Genomic DNA, 22,722 nt, shown 5'->3' with positions numbered 1-22,722 from the left:
CAGGTATTGAAAAAGTTTAGTCCGGCGTGTTGGTTAGTGGACAATTTGTGATGCGCAGTTGTCATCATGCCTGTTTACATCAGGGGCGTAGACATGGATGGGCCTGGGTGGACAGAGGCCCATCCACTGGGGAGCCAGGCCCTGACAGGCCAATCCAATCAGATTGTGGTTTAAGCATTGTTGTTGACTTTTTCTATATAAAAAAAAAGTGAGATTTGAGAGTGAACAATCTATACGAAAACTGTGGATTTTTCACACCGGGTGCCATTCCTTCACTGGGTGGGCCGTTTGGGAACTTTTTGGCAAAATTTGAGTATACCCACTTCAAGCACCACGACACCACTGCATAGGGCCGATGGAAAGACAGCATTCACACACAGCATGATGTTAAAGGATAAGCAGTGCATAAACTTGGACGTAATAAGCCAGTAGGTCCCAATCATAAGAATACAAAAACACAACCATTTCCCTGTTGAAATGCACAACTAAACTCAGCAAAAAAAGAAACGTCCTCACTGTCAACTGCGTTTTTTCTCAGCAAACTTAACATGTGTAAATATTTGTATGAACATAACAGGATTCAACAACTGAGACATGAACTGAAAAAGTTCCACAGACATGTGACTAACAGAAATGGGATAATGTGTCCCTGAACAAAGGGGGGGTCAAAATCAAAAGTAACAGTCCGTATCTGATGTGGCCACCAGCTGCATTAAGTACTGCAGTGCATCTCCTCCTCATGGACTGCACCAGATTTGCCAGTTCTTGCTGTGAGATGTTACCCCACTCTTCCACCAAGGCACCTGCAAGTTCCCAGACATTTCTGGGGGGAATGGGATTGAGATCCGGGCTCTTCGCTGGCCATGGCAGAACACTGACATTCCTGTCTTGCAGGAAATCACGCACAGAACAAGCAGTATGGCTGGTGGCATTGTCATGCTGGAGGGTCATGTCAGGATGAGCCTGCAGGAAGGGTACCACATGAGGGAGGAGGATGTCTTCCCTGTAACGCACAGCAATGAGATTGCCTGCAATGACAGCAAGCTCAGTCCGATGATGCTGTGACACACCACCCCAGACCATGACGGACCCTCCACCTCCAAATCAATCCCGCTCCAGAGTACAGGCCTCGGTGTAATGCTCATTCCTTCAACGATAAACAAAAATCCGACCATCACCCCTGGTGAGACAAAACCGCGACTCGTCAGTGAAGAGCACTTTTTGCCAGTCCTGTCTGGTCCAGCGACAGTGGGTTTGCGCCCATAGGCAACATTGTTTCCGGTGATGTCTGGTGAGGACCTGCCTTACAACAGGCCTTCAAGCCCTCAGTCCAGCCTCTCTCAGGCTATTGCGGACAGCCTGAGCACTGATGGAGGGATTGTGCGTTCCTGGTGTAACTCGGGCAGTTGTTGTTGCCATCCTGTACCTGTCCCGCAGGTGTGATGTACCGATCCTGTGCAGGTGTTGTTACACATGGTCTGCCACTGTGAGGACGATCAGCTGTCTGTCCTGTTTCCCTGTAGCGCTGTCTTAGGCGTCTCACAGTACGGACATTGCAATTTATTGCCCTGGCCACATCTGCAGTCCTCATGCCTCCTTGCAGCATGTCTAAGGTATGTTCATGCAGATGAGCAGGGACCCTGGGCATCTTTCTTTTGGTGTTTTTCAGAGTCCGTAGAAAGGCCTCTTTAGTGTCCTAAGTTTTCAGAACTGTGACCTTAATTGACAACTGTCTGTAAGCTGTTAGTGTCTTAACGACCGGTCCACAGGTGCATGTTCATTAATTGTTTATTGTTCATTGAACAAGCATGGGAAACAGTGTTTAAACCCTTTACAATGAAAATCTGATTTTTACAAATTATCTTTGAAAGACAGGTTTCTGAAAAAGGGACTTTTCTTTTTTTGCTGAGTTTATTACTTCCATTGCAAAAAAACTTGTCACGTTTAGCACACAAAGTAAACGGTGATCTAAAGTTTAAAGTGGAACTGATAGCGTTTTAACTACTTTGCAGATATGAAAAGACAATCCTAAAATTAGTCAAATCAAATTCCCAGTTTATGCTACAAAACCAACTTTATAAGAGGTTTTAAAAATGGGTTATATTTGACTCAACGTTCCACTCAATGTTCCATGATGTCTTTTCACAGTCCCCAAATCCAGAACAAATTCAAGAAAGCTTTATATAGAGCCATTTTTACATGGAACTCCCTCATATTGCTCAAGTGAACAGCAAACCTGGTTTCAAAAAACATAAAGCAACACCTCACGGCACAACACCTCTCCCCTATTTGACCTAGATAGTTTGTGTGTATGTATTGATATGTAGGCTACATGTGCCTTTTGTAAAACTTTTTTTATAACGTAGTTCTGTCCTTGAGCTGTTGTCTTAATGTTCTGTATTATGTCATGTTTTGTGTGGACCCCAGGAAGAGCAGCTGCTGCTTTTGCAACAGCTAATAAGGATCCTAATCAAATAGCAATGGCTATCGAGAAATCAAACAAATACATGAATATTCCCTAAAATTGGATACTTTAATGTTGTACCCACTCCAATACCCTAGACCCACTCCAATTTGCATACCGCCCCAACAGATCGACAGATGATGCCATCTCTATTACACTCCACACTTCCCTTTCCCACCTGGAAAAAAGGAACACCTATGTGAGAATGCTATTCATTGACTACAGCTCAGCGCTCAACACCATAGTGCCCTCGAAGCTCATCAATAAGCTAAGGACCCTGGGACTAAACACCTCCCTCTGCAACTAACTGGATCCTAGACTCCCTGACGAGCCGCCCCCAGGTGGTAAGGGTAGGTAACAACATATCCGCGACGCTGATCCTCAGTCCCCTCCTGTACTCCCTGTTTACTCATGACTGCATGGACAGCCACGACTCCAACACCATCATTAAGTTTGCCGATGACACCACAGTGGTAGGCCTGATCACCGACAATGACGAGACAGCCTATAGGGAGGAGGTCCGAGACCTGGTTGTGTGGTTCCAGGACAGCAACCTCTCCCTCAACGTAATCAAGACAAAGGAGATTATTGTGGACTACAAGAAAAGGAGGACCGAGCACGCCCCCATTCTCATTGACGGGGCTGCAGTGGAGCAGGTTGAGAGCTTCAAGTTCCTTGGTGTTCACATCACCAACAAACTCACATGGTCCAAGCACACCAAGACAGTCGTAAAGAGTGCACGACAAAACCTATTTCCCTTCAGGAGACTGAAAAGATTTGGCATGGGTCCTCAGATCCTCAAAAGGTTCTACAGCTGCACCATCGAGAGCATCCTGACTGGTTGCATCACTGCCTGGTATGGCAACTGCTCGGCCTCCGACCGCAAGGCACTACAGAAGGTAGTGCGAACGGCCCAGGACATCACAGTGGCCAAGCTTCCTGCCCTCCAGGACCTCTATACCAGGCTGTGTCAGAGGAAGGCCCTAAAAATGGTCAGAGTCCAGCCACCCTGATCATAGACTGTTCTCTCTGCTACCTCACGGCAAGCGGTACCGGAGCACCAAGTCTAGGTCCAAGAGGCTTCTAAACAGCTTCTACCCCCAAGCCATAAGACTCCTGAACATCTAATCAAATGGCTACCCAGACTATTTGCATTTCCCCCCCCCTCTTTTACACTGTTGCTACTCTCTGTTATCATCTATGCAGAGTCACTTTAATAACTCTATCAACATGTACATATTACCTCAACTAACCGGTGCCCCTGCACATTGACTCTGTACCAGTACCCCCCTGTATATAGTCTCGCTATTGTTATTTTACTGCTGCTCTTTAATTACTTTTATTTCTTATTCTTATCCATGTTTTTTTTAACTGCGTTGTTGGTTAGGGGCTTGTAAGTAAGCATTTCACTGTATTCGTTGCATGTGACTAATAAAATTTGATAAACATAACGACAGCCTTTACCCAATATTTGTTCAAATGGGTAACGTTAGCATTGAGGAGCAAGATTTAGCATTGATGAATAACCGTGAATAGATGGCTAAATTGCTGCTGTTGCAACTAATAGTTACCTCACAGTTTTCAAAAGGTAGCAAATGTCTTAGCTGTTGTAGTTGACCAATTTTCTCACCTTATTTGGTCCCTGATGGTCTTCAAAAAAAAAAAATCCCATTTTTTAAACATTTTGGCGACCATACTGCAGTTCCCTGCGGCCGTGACCCTGACTTTTAATACCACTGGCGTAACTTAACCAATGTAAGGAACACTGTAAAGAATCCTCTCACTAATGAATTGTGATACCAGGTTAAAAAAAAAATCCACACAAGAACAGCCATGCTGGGAATCCAACAGTAGTACGAGAAAGATCTCTTTCCCCTCCCTCTTCGTGTTTCATTGCTGTTTCTGCTTGTAAAGGTGTCAAGGAGGATGCCTGGTTATTCTTTAAAAGTGCCTTCCTCGCCATCTTAAATAAGCATGCTCCATTCAAAAAATGTAGAACCAGGAATAGATATAGCCCTTGGTTCACTCCAGACCTGTCTGCCCTTGACCAGCACAAAAATATCATGTGGCGTCCTGCATTAGCATCGAATAGCCCCAGTGATATGCAAGTTACGAACCAATATACACAGGCAATTAGGAAAGCTAAAGCTAGCTTTTTCAAACAGAAATTTGCATCCTGTAGTACAAACTCAAAGTTCTGGGACACTGTAAAGTCCATGGAGAATAAGAGCACCTCCTCCCAGCTGCCCACTGCACTGAGGCTAGGAAACACTGTCACTACCGATAAATCCACTATAATTGAGAATTTCAATAAGCATTTCTCTACGGCTGGCCATGCTTTCCACCTGGCTACCCCTACCCCGGTCAACTGCCCGGCACCCTCCACAGCAACCCGCCCAAGCCCCCACCATTTCTCCTTCACCCGAATCCAGATAGCTGATGTTCTGAAAGAGCTGCAAAATCTGGAACCCTACAAATCAGCCGGGCTAGACAATCTGGACCCTCTCTCTTTCTTATCTGCCGAAATTGTTGCAACCCCTATTACTAGCCTGTTCAACCTCTCTTTCGTATCGTCTGAGCTTCCCAAAGATTGGAAAGCTGCTGCGGTCATCCCCCTCTTCAAAGGGGGAGACACTCTAGACCCAAACTGGTACAGTCCTATGTCTATCCTACCCTGCCTTTCTAAGGTCTTCGAAAACCAAGTTAACAAAGAGATCACCGACCATTTCGAATCCCATTGTACCTTCTCCGCTATGCAATCTGGTTTCTGAAATGGTCATGGGTGCACCACAGCTACGCTCAGGGTCCTAAACAATATCATAACTGCCATCGATAAGAAACATTACTGTGCAGCCGTATTCATCAACCTGGCCAAGGCTTTTGACTCTGTCAATCACCACATTCTTATCGGCAGACTAAACAGCCTTGGTTTCTCAAATGACTGCCTCGTCTGGTTCACTTCTCAGATAGATTTCAGTGTGTCAATTTGGAGGGCCTGTTGTCCGGACCTCTGGCAGTCTCTATGGGGGTGCCACAGGGTTCAATTCTCATGCCGACTCGCTTCTCTGTATACATCAAAGATGTCGTTCTTGCTGCTGGTGATTCTCTGATCCACCTCTACGCAGACGACACCATTCTGCATACTTCTGGCCCTTCTTTGGACAATGTGTTAACTTACCTCCAGACGAGCTTCAAAGCCATACAACTCTCCTTCCGTGGCCTCCAACTGCTCTTAAATGCAAGTAAAACTAAATGCATGCTCTTCAACTGATCGCTGCCCACACCTGCCCGCCCACCCAGCATCACTACTCTGGACGGTTCTGACTTAGAATATGTGGACAACTACAAATACCTAGGTGTTTGGTTAGACTGTAAACTCTCCTTCCAGACTCACATTAAGCATCTCCAATCCAAAATTAAATCTAGAATCGGCTTGCTATTTCGCAACAAAGCATCCTTCACTCATGCTGCCAAACATACCCTCATAAAACTGACCATCCTACCGATCCTCGACTTCGGCGATGTCATTTACAAAATAGCCCCCAACACTCTACTCAACAAATTGGATGCAGTCTATCACAGTGCCATCTGTTTTTTCACCCAAGCCCCATATACTACCCACCACTGCGACCTGTATGGTCTCGTTGGCTGGCACTCTCTTCATACTCGTCGCCAAACCCACTGTCTTCAGGTCATCTACAAGTCTTTGATAGGTAATGCCCTGCCTTATCTCAGCTCACTGGTCACCATAGCAGCACCCACCCGTAGCACGCACTCCAGCAGGTATATCTCTCTAGTCACCCCCAAAGCCAATTCCTCCTTTGGACGCCTTTCCTTCCAGTTCTCTTCTGCCAATCACTGGAATGAATTGAAAAATCACTGAAGCTGGAGACTCTTACCTCCCTCAATAGCTTTAAGCACCAGCTGTCTGAGCAGCTCACAGATCACTGCAACTGGACATAGCCCATCTGTAATAAGCCCATCCAACTACCTCATCCCCATACTGTATTTATTTATTTATCTTGCTCCTTTGCACCCCTGTATCTCTCCTTGCACATTCATCTTCTGCACATCAATCACTCTAGTGTCTAATTGGTATATTGTAGTTACTTCGCCACCATGGCCTATTTATTGCCTTACCTGCCTTTTCTTACCTCATTTGCACACACTGTATATAGATTTTCTTCAACTGTATTATTGACTGTATGTTTTGTTTATTCAATATGTAACGCTGTGTTGTATGTGTCGAACTGCTTTGCTTTATTCTTGGCCAGGTCGCAGTTGTAAATGAGAGTTGTAAACTTGCCTACCTGGCTAAATAAAGGTGAAATTTAAACATTCTCTTTGATCAGGATATTTTCTACACAACGCACATGTATGTAAACGTCATGTACATATTATGAAAACTCTTCAAGTTACCATGTTTTCGTTGTACCGTCGTCATTTAACTTTTAATTACGTAACAAAAACGACATTAATTTTCATATTCCATCTATCATTGATACCACCATTTTGTCTGGTGAAATATAACGTGTCCATAGTACATTTTTTGCATGTTACAGTTCTAAGGTAGATTCTTCATGAGGCACACACATTCCAGTCTCTTACATTAGAGACTAGGAAGGAGTTGGGCTACTGCCTTATAAATTACGATGGGCGTGAGGTCATAAACCCCACCCCCCCCAATCAATCCCTCTATACCTCTCCCTCTCTGCGGGAGGTAGGGATATCTCTGTAGAACCGTGATTCATTGTAACCTGATCCTCACTGGCCCCTCATGACATCAGTTTCTTGTATTTATATGCATTGATGATTCTATTGAGTAGCCAAATTTGCAACAGACAGTGCTTTACAGCAATCAAAGGTTATCTAAGCAAACCACTGCACTGGACAGTTAGAAAAACAAGCGTTACATGTTGACCACACTGCTCGCGTTGCAAAATAAATGTACACATGTTTTTCAATCATTGCACCCACACTGCTCGCGCTCATAAACGAGCGTCTGCATAGCCATGCGGTAAAATAGAACTTGGTTCCATTTGTGATGCTTGATGCGCTGCAAGTCCCGCCTCTCCCATCTCCCATAGTTTTTTTAGGAGCATATACCCACGTGGGGGATTGAAAGATGAACTGAGGTCCACACTCCAGTTGACGGTAGTACGTCACCTTAAAGTGCGTTGCCAATCGCCGTATAAAGTCCAAAGAAGAAGAAGCCTGAAGGAGGAGAGATCACTAGAAACAAACTGAGTTTACCCTTTTATCTGTGGATTAATTTGTCGGAGTAGGGGACCTTGTACATTTCAGGTAAAATAACTACCCAATGTTTATATCCCAGGACAAATTAGCTAGAAACAGCAAAGAGTTAGTTTTGATATTTCAGACTTCATTTTGATATTTCAACCTGCGTGTCCTGATCGCGTCTGGTGTAGGTGGACAAAATCAACATGCGCGTGTTGATGTGGTCTGGTCAGCATGTTAGTGTAGCTAATGTTAGCCACGTTGTTGCTGGCTACTGACTCATGCAACCTACAATGAAACCAAAGTAAGAAACTATTCTAGCAACTTGTTACAAATTGCTTCCCACAAATCTGATGGTTAATCGTAGGCTGCCAGTCGTTTGCCGTTTTTCCTTTGTTTACCAAACACCACCGCTGGAAAGGAGCAACAGTTTGTAGAGTAGCTCAATCATGATCTTCTCGTTTTGAGCTTGTTTATCCAAGCTTCTTTGACTTTTCACAATTTATTATTTCCCTGTGGCAAATCGATAAAACCCTAATCCCCCCTCTTTTTGAAAATACGTCCTTGCACCCCCAAACACAGCATGATTTTGGGATTATGTACAAATTAAAATAGTCAGTTCTGGTCTACCAATCTTTAAAAAAAAATTATTTTAAGGGGTGGATCATCTTAATAGATTGTTGCTTCCATCAATGTAATTGTCTGCATCATTTCCAATCCGCCATATTTTTTGGGGGGGGTAAATACAGTGGGGAGAACAAGTATTTGATACACTGCCGATTTTGCAGGTTTTCCTACTTACAAAGCATGTAGAGGTCTGTAATTTTTATCATAGGTACACTTCAACTGTGAGAGACGGAATGCAATAAAATGCAAATGAATTACTTAAAAATCATACAATGTGATTTTCTGGATTTTTGTTTTAGATTCCGTCTCTCAGTTGAAGTGTACCTATGATAAAAATTACAGACCTCTACATGCTTTGTAAGTAGGAAAACCTGCAAAATCGTCAGTGTATCAAATACTTGTTCTCCCCACTGTATATACCACTTGGGTCCTGTTGCAGTAATAATGATATCAGACCTTCTTGTTGCGTGTCTGATAATCTACCATTTATATAGGAGTGGTTAAAACATGCTAATAATGGTCCTCTGAGTATATCAAAAAACGTTTTGTATACTTCCACTGGTATGCCATCCAGCCCTGGAGTTTTCCCATCCTTATTAAAGGCCCCAATTGCATCAAGAAGTTCCTCCTCTGTAATTTGGCCTTCACATGTGTCTTTCTGTACAAATGTTCATTTTACATTATTATTAGGGAAACAATCCATACAATTATTTTCAGTTAGTGGAGATGGAGGAGACTGAAACGAAAACATATTCTTAAAGTACTTTACTTCCTCTTTCAAAATATAATTCAGTGAATCATGCGTGACTCCATTTGTAACAAGTTTTAATTTTAAAAAATTTGGTAGCATTTCTATATTGAAGATTGAAAATAATTTGGTTAATTTTTTCCCCCATATTCAATCCAGTTCGCTTTATTTTTTATAATATATTACACTGGATCTTTCTTGAATAAGTTCCTCGATTTTTGCTTTTGTTTTATAGATGATTACTGAATTGCATGGCCTCTAAAGGCACACTTAAAAGTGTCCCATACAATAAGGGGATCTGCTGTACCTATGTTATATCTGAAAAGGTCAGTTATAAATTCCTAGTTCTAGTTCTAAACAATTTATCATCTAGTAGGCTTTGATTAAATTTCCAATATCATCGCCCACGTGGAAATTCGTGGGTAATATATATGCCAATTATGTGATGATCCGACCGCATTCTGTCCCCTATGAACACTTTTTCAACTTTTGGTGCCAGAGAGAATGGCATAAGAAAGTAGTCAAGGCGACTTGCTTGATTAAGCCTCTGCCATGTATATCTCACTAGGTCAGGGTATTTAAGTCTCCATATATCCACTAATTCCAATATATCCATGACATTCATGATTTCCTTAAGTGCCTGAGGGTGAAAGTTTGTAGTGTGATTTCCTTTCCTGTCCATAGAGGTATTTAAGACCGTATTAAAATCTCCCACCATAATAATAGAGTCTAGTGTTGCTTGTAGAGTTGATAAATTCTTATATATATTTTCAAAGAAGCTTGGATAATCATTAGTTGGACCGTATAGGTTAATAAGCCATATTTGTTTATTGTCCAATAACATATTTAAAATAATCCATCTACCTTGATCTGTTTGGACAATTTGTACATTTGGATCAAAATTACTGTTAATTAAAACCATCACCCCTTTTGAATTTCTTTGCCCATGGGAGAAATATATTTCGCCCCCCCAGTCCTTTTTCCACAAAACCTAATCTAAAATTGTTGAATGAGTTTCCTGTAAACAATAGATATTATATTTCTTCTCTCTTAGCCAGGTAAATACTGATCGTCTTTTCTTATTATCAGCTAGGCCATTACAATTGTAACTGGCTATACTTATTTCACCACTTACCATAATGAGACACAACTTTCAATTCTAATTATCATAATATGTTTGTAAACGTACCATTAAAAAGTAACATGATGATTGAGTGTCTATATAGCTGTACCATGATATTTGCATTGCTACTAAGTAAACCTCCAATTGGTCCCCACTATTCCACCCTCTAAAAGCCCTCCTCATCCCGAATTGGGTTGTCATCCCAATGCCCGGCAGACCACCTCCAACCCCCCATATCCCATAGCCCTGAAAAGACTGGGATCCATCCTTCGAAAAGAGCACACAGTGCCATTTACAGAACAGAAGTAGATCAAATGCATTTCCATCGCCCTCACCTCGATTTGTATTATATATAGCCCTCAAAAAATATATATTTTAAGAATCCTGTTTCTTATTTTCCATAATTAGCTATTCATATTTGTAGTAATGTAGGCCATTTATGAAAAGGATTTTACCTCTTACCAGTCTCGCCATTACCAAAATTACATTATTACAAGCAATTATTATATTAGCAAACAATTGTTGTGAATCATCCTCTATTGTCCCTAACATCTTTTACTCCGTCGCAACAGTTGTGGGATACACACATACACCCACACACTCGTACACACTCAACCCTTTACCCCCACACGACCATAGGCTCACATTCGCAACAGTTGCACCATCCCAGAGCCCAACTCAAGAAAGGCCTTGATTTACAAATGCATATACAGTTGCAGCTGTATGAGAAGGCCTGCAATACCGGGCAAAAATGGAGAGATTTGTCAACGTCCTAGATGATGGAGGTCAAATGTACACCTTTTCCCTGAAACACCCACAACACGGTCCCCCGTTTTGACCATATTCCCAAGCATCTCCGTGTCAGACTTTTGATTTTGTGCCACCAGGGCCACAATAATATACCAATCTTAATGCGTTCACCTTCTTCCCGAATTCCGACAGTTACAACAACCCAAAACTAACATAGCAGCCTTTGTTGTAAAAACGGTGCCTAAAATCTCTTTCTGAGAGTTCAGAAATCCATTTTTATGTCTACACAAGCTGTCTACTCGCAGTGCCCAGTGGGAGGGAGGGACTGGCTCCCGCTAGTGAGATTTGCAGGCCAGACACTTTGATTGCAGGGATTAAGATAAGCCTGTTTGACCAAATCCTCAATGTTACAGCCGCTCCAAAAACCGAAAGCTTTGAGTGAAGTGACCGACTAGAATTTGCAGCCGGCACTGATGCGACCAAGTAAACATTAAACTTGCACAGCCAAGTCAAAGAGACGCAAAATGTGATTTAAATGGTCCCACTCTAGAGCCAGCCCTGCGCTAAAAGAAAATGTGTGCGTATGTACACCTACCCACACAGACTGCTAGAACTATGTGTGTGTGACCATGTCTCCCCCAACTCTCTCCCCCCTCCAGATCCTGTACAACAGAACCATGGTGCAGCTGGGGATCTGTGCCTTCCGCCAGGGCATGATCAAGGACGCCCACAATGCCCTGCTGGACATCCAATCGAGTGGCCGCGCCAAGGAGCTGCTTGGCCAGGGCCTGCTCATGAGGAACATGCAGGAGAGGAACGCCGAGCAGGAGAAAATCGAGAAGAGGCGACAGGTAAGCTACAGCTCAGCTAAACTCTGCGAAGAGACCACTGGTAGGTTACGGCTAGGCTAAATCCAGCAGAAAAGACTAGAGGTAACCTGGGGTTGGGCTGATTGAAGCCAGCAGAACAGTAGAGGATTGAGAAGAGACTACCTGTACGCTAGGCTAATCAAAAACAACAGAGGAGACAATAGGTAGACAAGGCTAAACCCAGCAGAACTAATGACTGGTAGGCTAGGCTAAACCAAGCAGAAGACGCAACATGTACAGTGAGGGAAAAAAGTATTTGATCCCCTGCTGATTTTGTACGTTTGCCCACTGACAAAGAAATTATCAGTCTATAATTTTAATGGTAGGTTTATTTGAACAGTGAGAGACAGAATAACAACAAAAATTACCAGAAAAATGCATGTCAAAAATGTTATAAATTGATTTGCATTTTAATGAGGGAAATAAGTATTTGACCCCTTCTCAATCAAAAAGATTTCTGGATCCCAGGTGTCTTTCATACAGGTAACGGACGGAGATTAGGAGCACACTCTTAAAGGGAGTGCTCCTAATCTCAGTTTCTTACCTGTATAAAAGATACCTGTCCACAGAAGCAATCAATCAATCAGATTCCAAACTCTCCACCATGGCCAAGACCAAAGAGCTCTCCAAGGATGTCAGGGACAAGATTGTAGACCTACACAAGGCTGGAATGGGCTACAAGACCATCGCCAAGCAGCTTGGTGAGAAGGTGACAACAGTTTCTGTGATTATTCGCAAATGGAAGAAACACAAAAGAACTGTCAATCTCCCTCAGCCTAGGGCTCCATGCAAGATCTCACCTCGTGGAGTTGCAATGATCATGAGAACGGTGAGGAATCAGCCCAGAACTACACAGGAGGATCTTGTCAATGATCTCAAGGCAGCTGGGACCATAGTCATCAAGAAAACAATTGGTAACACACTATGCCGTGAAGGACTGAAATCCTGCAGCGCCCGCAAGGTCCCCCTGCTCAAGAAAGCACATATACATGCCCGTCTGAAGTTTGCCAATGAACATCTGAATGATTCAGAGGACAACTGGGTGAACGTGTTGTGGTCAGATGAGACCAAAATGGAGTTCTTTGGCATCAACCCAACTTGCCGTGTTTGGAGGAGGAGGAATGCTGCCTATGACCCCAAGAAACCATCCCCACCGTCAAACATGGAGGTGGAAACATTATGCTTTGGGGGTGTTTTTCTGCTAAAGGGACAGGACAACTTCACCGCATCAAAGGGACGATGGACGGGGCCATGTACCGTCAAATCTTGGGTGAAAACCTCCTTCCCTCAGCCAGGGTATTGAAAATGGGTCGTGGATGGGTATTCCAGCATGACAATGACCCAAAACACACGGCCAAGGCAACAAAGGAGTGGCTCAAGAAGAAGCACATTAAGGTCCTGGAGTGGCCTAGCCAGTCTCCAGACCTTAATCCCATAGAAAATCTGTGGAGGGAGCTGAAGGTTCGAGTTGCCAAACGTCAGCCTCGAAACCTTAATGACTTGAAGAAGATCTGCAAAGAGGAGTGGGACAAAATCCCTCCTGAGATGTGTGCAAACCTGGTGGCCAACTACAAGAAACGTCTGACCTCTGTGATTGCCAACAAGGGTTTTGCCACCAAGTACTAAGTCATGTTTTGCAGAGGGGTCAAATACTTATTTCCCTCATTAAAATGCAAATCAATTCATAACATTTTTGACATGCGTTTTTCTGGATTTTTTTGTTGATATTCTGTCTCTCACTGTTCAAATAAACCTACCATTAAAATTATAGACTGATAATTTCTTTGTCAGTGGGCAAACGTACAAAATCAGCAGGGGATCAAATACTTTTTTCCCTCACTGTATGCTAGGGTTAGGCTAGGCAAGGCTAAACCAGCCGAACAGGAAAAGATCGAGACGACAGGTAGGCCAAGCTCGGCTAGACTAAATATGTAGACTAGGCTAAACGTAGGCTAGGTGAAACCCATATGCACGTCGGGATCAGCGACCTCTTCCACATAAGTTCTGAGCTGTTAAGCCTTTGTCAATTTGAAATTGGCTCAAATTAAGCGCTGTCCACAGGGTATGGCATGTTGTTGCAAAATGGAGTGATAGCCTTCCTTCTTCAAGATCCCTTTACCCTGTACAAATCTCCCACTTTACCACCACCAAAATCACCCCAGACCATCACGTGCTATGCTTGGCAGATGGCGTCAAGCACTCCTCCAGCATATTATTCTGTCCATAACACTTTTTTTCAAATCTTCCTCTGTCCGCAAAACACCAGTTTCAACATCAACAGTAAAGAGGTGACTCCGGGATGCTGGCCTTCTAGGCAGAGTTCCTGTGTCTGTGTTCTTTTGCCCATCTTAATCTTTTCTTTTTATTGGCCAGTCTGAGACATGGCTGAGACTGGTGTTTTGCGGGTACTATTTAATGAAGCTGCCAGTTGAGGACTTGTGAGGCGTCTGTTTCTCAAACTAGACACTCTAATGTACTTGTCCTCTTGCTCAGTTGTGCACCGGGGCCTCCAACTCTTTATATTCTGGTTAGAGCCAGTTTGCGCTGTTCTGTGAAGGGAGTTGTACACAGCGTTGTACGAGATCTTCAGTTTCTTGGCAATTTCTCGCATGGAATAGTCTTCATTTCTCAGAACAAGAATAGACTGACAAGTTTCAGAAGAAAGTTCTTTGTTTCTGGCCATGTTGAGCCTGTAATCGAACCCACAAATGCTGATGCTCCAGATACTCAACTAATCCAAAGAAGGCCAGTTTTATTGCTTCTTTAAATAGCACAACAATTTTCAGCTGTGCTAACATAATTGCAAAAGGTTTTTCTAATGATCAATTAGCCTTTTTAAAATGATAAACTTGGATTAGTTTAGAAGAAAAAGAAACGCACACCTATTTAGGTGCTGGCTAGCGGCCCAATGATATTAGGCCACACTTGGCCATGATTACAGACACCTGTGTGTCTTTTGACACTATATAAACAAGTCATCCCGCAGTCTTTGTGATTATACCCTGATGAAGACAGCTTGGCTGTCGAAACGTTGGATATTACATTTTTGCATCTGAGCTCCTAGAGTGTGCGGCTCTCCTTTATTTTCAAACTTGGATTAGTTAACACAACATTCCATTGGAACACAGGAGTGATGGTTGCTGAAAATGTGCCTCTGTACGCCTATGTAAATATTCCATAAAAAACCTGCCGTTTCCAGCTACAATAGTCATTTACAACATTAACAATGTCTACACTGTATTTCTGATAAATTTGATGTTATTTTAAAGGACAAAAAATGTGCTTTTCTTTCAAAAACAAGGACATTTCTAAGTGACCCCAAACTTTTGAACTGTAGTGTGTGTGTGTATATAGTGTACTAGAGCCTCCTTTATGAATATTGTACAGTATTACACTGATATACTACACTGACTGTGATTAGTCTACAACATGACATTGTTATCCATCTTGTTCCAGGTGCCCTTCCACATGCACATCAACCTGGAGCTGCTGGAGTGCGTGTACCTGGTGTCTGCCATGCTGCTGGAGATCCCCTACATGGCGGCCCACGAGTTTGACGCCCGCCGCAGGATGATCAGCAAGCAGTTCCACCACCAGCTGAGGGTCGGCGAGAGGCAGCCCCTTCTGGGTACGTACAGTAGGCTGTGAAGACAAAGCAGGATTGTGTTCATTAGGCACCAATTGGAAGAAAAAGGCTGAAACTGGGAGGAACTACCAGGACCTGTCCAATAATAAATGTTATTTTTTCTTTTCTTTTTTTCATTGAGTGCACTAATGTACACAGCCTAGTTTTGGACCAAAATGTGGGCGGGTACAAATAACTCATACCTAGATAAGAGACGGACAGTATTTAAAGTGGCAGTGCAGTCAAACATGATTTATTGTGTTTTATATCTATTTCCACACTGAGTTTGGAATAATAGTGTGAAGTTGTGAAAATTATGATAATGCATTTTAGTGTTAAATAAAAAGGTAAACATTTTTATTTTTTAAACTAGGCAAATCGGTTAAGAACAAATTCTTATTTTACAATAACGGCCTACCCTGGCAAAACCCTCCCCTAAACCAGTCGACGCTGGGCCAATTGTGCACCGCCCTATGGAACTCCCAATCACGGCCGGTTGTGATACAGCCTGGGATCGAACCAAGGTCTGTAGTGACGCCTCTAGCACTGAGATGCAGTGCCTTAGACCGCTGCGCCACTCGGGAGCCACAAAAGAGCTGCATGAAAAGACAGCCTGAAATTTCAATTTGTTCGGCTGGGTGGGGTTATGGACTGCCTGGTGACATCACCAGGCGGTATAAGTTAATAGACCAATAAGAGTTTGTCCTTCTCTCTGCCAATAATACCAATAACGCCCCTCTCTGACCACTCCGACTCCCAGAATTCTTAGTATGAAGTCACCCAGGTGTCCCTCACGAGTTGCCCAAATGTACCCAAGTGGCCTCCAAGTGGCCGAATTGGTAAATGGATACATTTTCAAGAAAATAACTATAGAGAACATACAAAAATGCTATGCTAATAAAAAAATACAAGTTTACACCCAGGAATGTCATACATGATGAATCATTAGCTTCCCTACATAAAAGGTACTAACAGGAGATGTGACAAGAATGCTAATCCAATGTCTCCAAACACAGAAGTTCAATATTTAAGATAAGGGCCAAGTTAGCAGCCAGCAGTGATCTAATGTCAGTGGTGTGAACACACCACAAACCGCACACAAAGTGAGAAAAAAAATATATATAATAATTACAATATTTGGAACACCCTGAGTCCTCTACACAATATTGTGCTGCTGATGCCAAGTCCCATGGCAGTCTCTTTCTGCTGTAAAGCAGAGGGTAGCAGAACAAGTAGTGCAGGTGATGGGAGATTCTTGTGACACAGAGCACGACGCCTCCCTGCTGTGCCCTTTTGGCCCTGAGGCACATTCATATCTGCAGTTATGTATTTGGGCAGGTGAACACCACTGGTGGCAGGAGTAGAGGGGACAGAAGGTGCTGCAGTAGACTTTGTGCCATAGTCAACAAGCTCCTGGATGAGCAGCTCTCTGAAGGCTAGCTATGTCATGGGGGTCTGTCCATAGCTCTTAGCCATTTTCCTGCTGGAGGATGAATGCATTTACCACATCAATGTCGTTGAAGTGATAGAACAATGTCTTGTACCATTTCATTGTCTTGTGGAGAACATTGTGAGAACGTCTGACAGGTCCACACCTCCCATGCGCTTGTTGTAATCCTTTACAGCAGCTGGAATGGGGGCATTTTTAGTGGTCCACAAGTGTATGCACACACAGAATCGGCCAAAACAGACAGTTTGTAAACCCATTTTGTTGGCTTGTTACGCCAATATTGCCAATTCTAGCCTTTGAGGCTACCATCCTCTCATCTATGGACAGGTTTTGCTCAGGCTGAAAGTGGGTCTTGCAGGCCTCAACCATGCTGGGGTAGAGAGGCTCTGCAAAATCAAACCGATCAAAGCTTGCTGTGCCTCTCTTCTTGTCATTGTCGTCGTCAGCTTGTGGGTCACTGATATGAAGCTCCCGCGAGTTAGAAACCTTTTAGTAGATATGACAGTGGTGGGAAAAGGCAGTTGGTAGAGTGTTGAGCTTCTCCAGTAGTCCTTCAGGTTTTTCAACTTCACAAGCCCCATCCATGTAAATGACCAGTGAGATGTAACAGTACAGGTCTTGGATGGAAATGGGCTTCCATGCCTCTTTCTTACATGCTTGAAAAGCCCCATACTTGTTGGTGTTAGACACCAGCGAATCAAGAACTGACAAGGAGAAACACATCTGTAAACGATGAAGGAGGCTGTACTTTCTAGTTATGTCCAGCTGAGGTTCTGTCTGCCTTTTCGGTCAAAATGTTGGTGGAAGTGGCTCCAAATCATCATCTAGCACAGTGTACCAACGGTCTCCTGCCTCTTCGGTTACAGCTGTTGCACTTCCCCTCCTCTGCTTCTTGGCTGGCCTCTTCACACCTCTAGATGGCCAGGCGGGGGTCGGTGTGGAGCAGGAGACAGCAGGGGTCAGACTGGATGAACCAGCTTCAACGTCTGAATGAGTGGGGGATGGACACCTTGACTTTGGGGGTTCCCATTGTTCATCCGAGTCCCTGGCACTATGGAAGAAAAAAAAATTCTGTAAGAATACTTTTACGGATGAGCCCTGTATCAATACATAAAATTAACACATCTATAAACATATTTATTATAGAGTAGGGGGGGACACAATCACTGGTGAAGTGTGTGTACCAATGGTAAATACGGCTGGTGAGGGGAGGACGGATCGTGTTAGGATATAGAAATAGATTTTATCAAACAAAACTACACTACATTTTATCTCTGGGACCCTCAGGATGACAAATCAGAGCAATATTACAGTATGTAAGTACATTATTTACCTTTGGATATGAATGTATCGAACCTGTCGCAGTGATAAGTGTTTTGTTGTTGTGCACTATCCTCGAACAATAGCATGGTATTTTTTCGCTGTAATAGCTGCTGTAAATTGGACAATGCAGTTAGATTAACAAGAATTTAAGCTTTCTGCCCGTATAAGACATCTATATGTACCGGAAAATTGGTGGTTGTTTACAACGTTGTTCTAGTCACATTATGCATATTGAGCAACAACTGTCCCGTTAACAGGACACCGATCCAGCAGAGGTTAAGTAAGACATAGGGGCGAAAAAATGTAGTTTTTTTCCCCTGATTGGTCTTTATGATATCCAGTAATCCCAAGATGTCAACACACAATGTACATTAAACAAAAATGTACTTTGAGGAAAGTGGGTGGCTAAGAATGTCATTAAGCCTTACGATAAGATTGTACAGCTGATACAGACAAGTACCAATACAGATACAGCAATGGGCATACATAAAACACTAAACAAATCCATCCCTCTCCGTGGCCCTTCCAGGACCCCCAGAGAGCATGCGTGAGCATGTGGTCTCGGCCAGCAAGTCCATGAAGATGGGCGACTGGCGCACCTGCCACTCATTCATCATCAGCGAGAAGATGAACAGCAAGGTTTGGGATCTATTCCCTGAGACACAGTGCGTGCGAGAGATGCTTGTCAGGTTGGTGTGTCAAAAATTGATGATATAAAAGGTTTGCTTTAACCCCTATTATGCAACTGTCCCTCTTTTTATCAGTTGTCGTGTTTCAGTAGGTAGTATCAACGAATTGCAGCCTGGAATGGTTGAATAAAATTAATTCAATCAAGTCCATAGAAGGACTAATAAAACAACCCTTTAGAAAAATAAAGTTGCACACTAGTATACAAGTAGTTTGTAATTTCATGACTGAACTAATGTTTTGGCAACACAATGCCTCCTTCAGAGGTAGCATTCCTGTAACGTTTCCTGATGGTTTGTGGTTGCAGGAAGATCCAGGAGGAGTCTCTGAGGACTTACCTGTTCACCTACAGCAGCGTTTACGACTCCATCAGGTAATAACTTTTAAAACTAATCGGGCGGTTTCCCAGTTACAGACTAAGCCGAGTCCTGGACTAAAAATAACTTTCAATGGAGATTCTCTATTCAATGTTCTGATCTTAACTACTGTAGCCTGGTCTGTTTGTTATTGCCAACTCCTATGGCATGACAACGACCATAGGGATTACTATAGGCTTATTCTCGTGTAGTCAACCTTCCAAAATACCATCTTGTTCACTCAGCTATTGGATGTCTGGTGAACTTCATGTTTGGATTTCTGCCTGAGTCGGTGACATTCAGCACTCGCATTTGATTGGCTCTGAGTAGAAATGGCGTTTCCCCTCCGGAGAGGCATTTCCTTGTCTTTCATTTTTTTGGGCATATCTCGGTTTTATTTGCCTATGCGGCATTCGTTTTGTATCTTATGCATGCCAACTTGTTGCAAGTCAACATTTGTTTTTGAAACACAACGTCTTTTAGGAACTCCACCCATGCAAAATCTTTGATTGGTTTGATAAGTGTCAACCCGTCACTGGTTTCCATCTAGACTACCGAACTCAACCCAAGCAAGACTACTTCCCGAGGAGTTACTTCCCCAGGCTTTCTCACTACTGTGAGAAGCCTGGGATTCTGAGGCTAACATTTGGTTATACAGCACAAAATGATCTGGGACCAGGCTACATCTACTGTGTCTCATATAATTAGCTCGCCTGGTTAAATGGATGAATGGATCAATACAATCGTTCTCCTTCCCCTTTGTGCCTCAGTATGGAGACACTGAAGGAGATGTTTGAGCTGGAGCTGCCCACGGTGCACAGCATCATCAGCAAGATGATCATCAACGAAGAGCTCATGGTAAAAACCCACGGCATCAATGTGTCATGTGTAGACCGTACAGCACTATAATAAAGCTAGATGATGACATTGTTTTATGAACCTGGAGCTGTAACATGTTTGTGTGTGTGTCTCTGAATGACTTTCGCCTGTGCGTCGGTCTGTCCGTATGTCATCTGTGTCTTATCTGTCTTTCCTCCCCCAGGCATCCCTGGACCAGCCCACCCAGACGGTGGTGATGCACCGCACAGAGCCCACCTCCCTGCAGAACATGGCCCTGCAGCTGGCAGAGAAGCTGGGTGGCCTGGTGGAGAATAACGAGCGCGTCTTTGACCTCAAGCAGGGCATCTACGGCGGCTACTTCAACAGAGGTTAGTGGAGCAGCCACATAGAATACATGTGCAGAGCCTTTCGTCTAGTGGTAACACCTGACTCCTAGCACATACATGCCAACCGTAGAGACTGGGGTTCGATCCCCGTGTCCACCATTCATATGGTCACCCCTTCTAGGGCTGGCACGGTAATTGTATAACCGTGTAACTGACGATTATGGCTGAAGACCGTAAATAAAATAACCATCATAACCGTTCTAATAGATTATTTTGATTGTATTTTTAAGTAAATATGCCCAATAGCAGTAGTGTACATTAATGATTATAGTTTGACGAATTATCTCATTCTCCTCCCTCTATGCTCTGTCTCCTTAAAAATGTGCTCCTTTTGATAATATGATCTGTATCTACCTTATGTGCTCTGGCTATATGTTTTATCCGGTTTGTAAAGATGCTAAAAGACACAATTTCTGCTGAAATGAACTACCAAATGTGATTCTTGGTGAGTGTGGACCTTTTTAAGGGAATGTGAATCTGAGACGGTGATGAAATCGTTTTTGACTAGATGGGATACAGCTTTTGTCCGATTTGACTTTGTAGCATGTTAGCACTTCCGCAGCAGTTTAGGATAGAAGGTTAGGATAATTAGTTTAAGGTTTAGGTTTAGGCTTAGATCAAATGCCCCCCCAAAATATTTTGACGTTAATTTGACTATCTATCCCTTCTAGCCATGACCGATGAAAACCGAAGTTGAAATCCATGCTAGACTAGCAAACGTGAAGTATGTGTGCAACAGCTGCACACTGCAACTGCATGATCACTGCTTCAAATATTTGTAATAATAACCCAAGATAGACCACAGCCTGTCGTGTCCAATGGGAGCACATCAATCATAGTGGGCAGAACAAGCAAGGTGGTGGGCAGAGCCAAGCACGCGCAAGCAAGATCCTATTGGTGTGGTCTAGCATGTATTTGCATATTTCTGTTAGTGCTGGTGTGCAATAACTAAATTTGCCCTTGCACTCCTTTTGAAACAATGCAATTTTTTAAAAACATCTGGTTTATTGTTCTATCTGTGACTATGTGATAGACTTGTTTACTGCAGTTGCTAGGCAATGGAAATAGAATGACTAGATCAGGCTTTGAAGCTCTAACCCTGGCAATTTGACTGATAAACTCATGGGTACACTCGCAATGTCAGCCTGGTATTGTGATGCAATAATGTTCATGGTCATTTTGGATGTTCTGTCAACTGATGCTCGATTGCCATGGTAACTTGGAATGTTCATTTAAAATGATGCTTACTGATATGATTCATGCAATGGAAGGTATTTTTTGTTGAGTTCACTCAATAAATCACAGAACAGATTGAAGGGTTAATTTACTTCCTGGCATGGGTACTTCTTGACAGTCCACCCATTATGCCATCGTTGACTTGAATGGGAACGGCCGTTCTATTCATTCTATTTCTGTGGTGCTACTGCTTTTGCTGGAAGCGGCGCAGCAGACGCACCTTAATTTTGCTATTTGTACAGTTGAATGCGTGTGAATGTCACCTTTGTTTATCTAGGCAAGTCAGTTAAGAGCAAATTCTTATTTACAACGACGGCCTACACCGGCCAAACCCGGACGACGCTGGGCCAATTGTGCGCCGCCCTATGGGACTCCCAATCGCGGCCGGTTGTGATACAGCCTGGATTCGAACCAGAGTGTCTGTAGTGACGCCTCTAGCACTGAGATGCAGTGCCTTAGACCGCTGCGCCACTTGGGAGTTGTGACCGTGGACATTTTCCTGACAAATAACCCTAAGCCCAAATTCCATGACCGTCACAGCCCTATACCATTCATCCATCTCCCCCCTCTACTTCTAAATACACTGAGTGTACAAAACATTAACAAACACCTTCCTAATATTGAGTTGAACCCCGCCCTCAGAACAGCCTCAATCGTCGGGACATGGACTCTACACGGTGTCGAAAGCGTTCCACAGGAATGCTGACCCATGTTGACTCAAATGCTTCCCACAGTTGTCAAGTTGGCTGGATGTCCTTTGGGTGGTGGAACATTCTTGATACACACGGGCAACTGTTGACACAAACAGTGCACCTGGCACCTACTACCATACCCCGTTCAAAGGCACACACCTTTTGTCTTGCCCATTCACCCTCTGAATGCCACACACACAATCCATGTCTCAATTGTCTAAAGGCTTGAAAATTCTTCTCATCCTTCATCTACACTGATTTGAAAGTGACATCAATAAGGGATCATAACTTTCACTTGGATTTACCTG

At 43.4% G+C, this 22,722-nt stretch overlaps 1 protein-coding gene across 1 annotated transcript in view; it reads left to right on the top strand.

Moving 5' to 3' along the window:
- The window catches only part of LOC139569798 (eukaryotic translation initiation factor 3 subunit C-like), an 82,787-nt gene that overhangs the window by 45,591 nt on the left and 14,474 nt on the right, over positions 1-22,722 (top strand). Inside the window, exons 19-24 of the mRNA XM_071391157.1 lie at positions 11,610-11,801; positions 15,276-15,447; positions 18,747-18,906; positions 19,212-19,277; positions 20,031-20,118; positions 20,303-20,468. Coding sequence (XP_071247258.1) covers positions 11,610-11,801; positions 15,276-15,447; positions 18,747-18,906; positions 19,212-19,277; positions 20,031-20,118; positions 20,303-20,468 — 844 coding nt within the window. The remainder of the gene's footprint in view (positions 1-11,609; positions 11,802-15,275; positions 15,448-18,746; positions 18,907-19,211; positions 19,278-20,030; positions 20,119-20,302; positions 20,469-22,722) is intronic.

Source organism: Salvelinus alpinus, chromosome 3, assembly GCF_045679555.1.
Source record: "Salvelinus alpinus chromosome 3, SLU_Salpinus.1, whole genome shotgun sequence".
Taxonomy (NCBI): Eukaryota; Metazoa; Chordata; class Actinopteri; order Salmoniformes; family Salmonidae; genus Salvelinus; species Salvelinus alpinus.
Note: the sequence above shows the minus strand (reverse complement) of the source record. Positions and strands in the feature narration are given on the sequence as shown.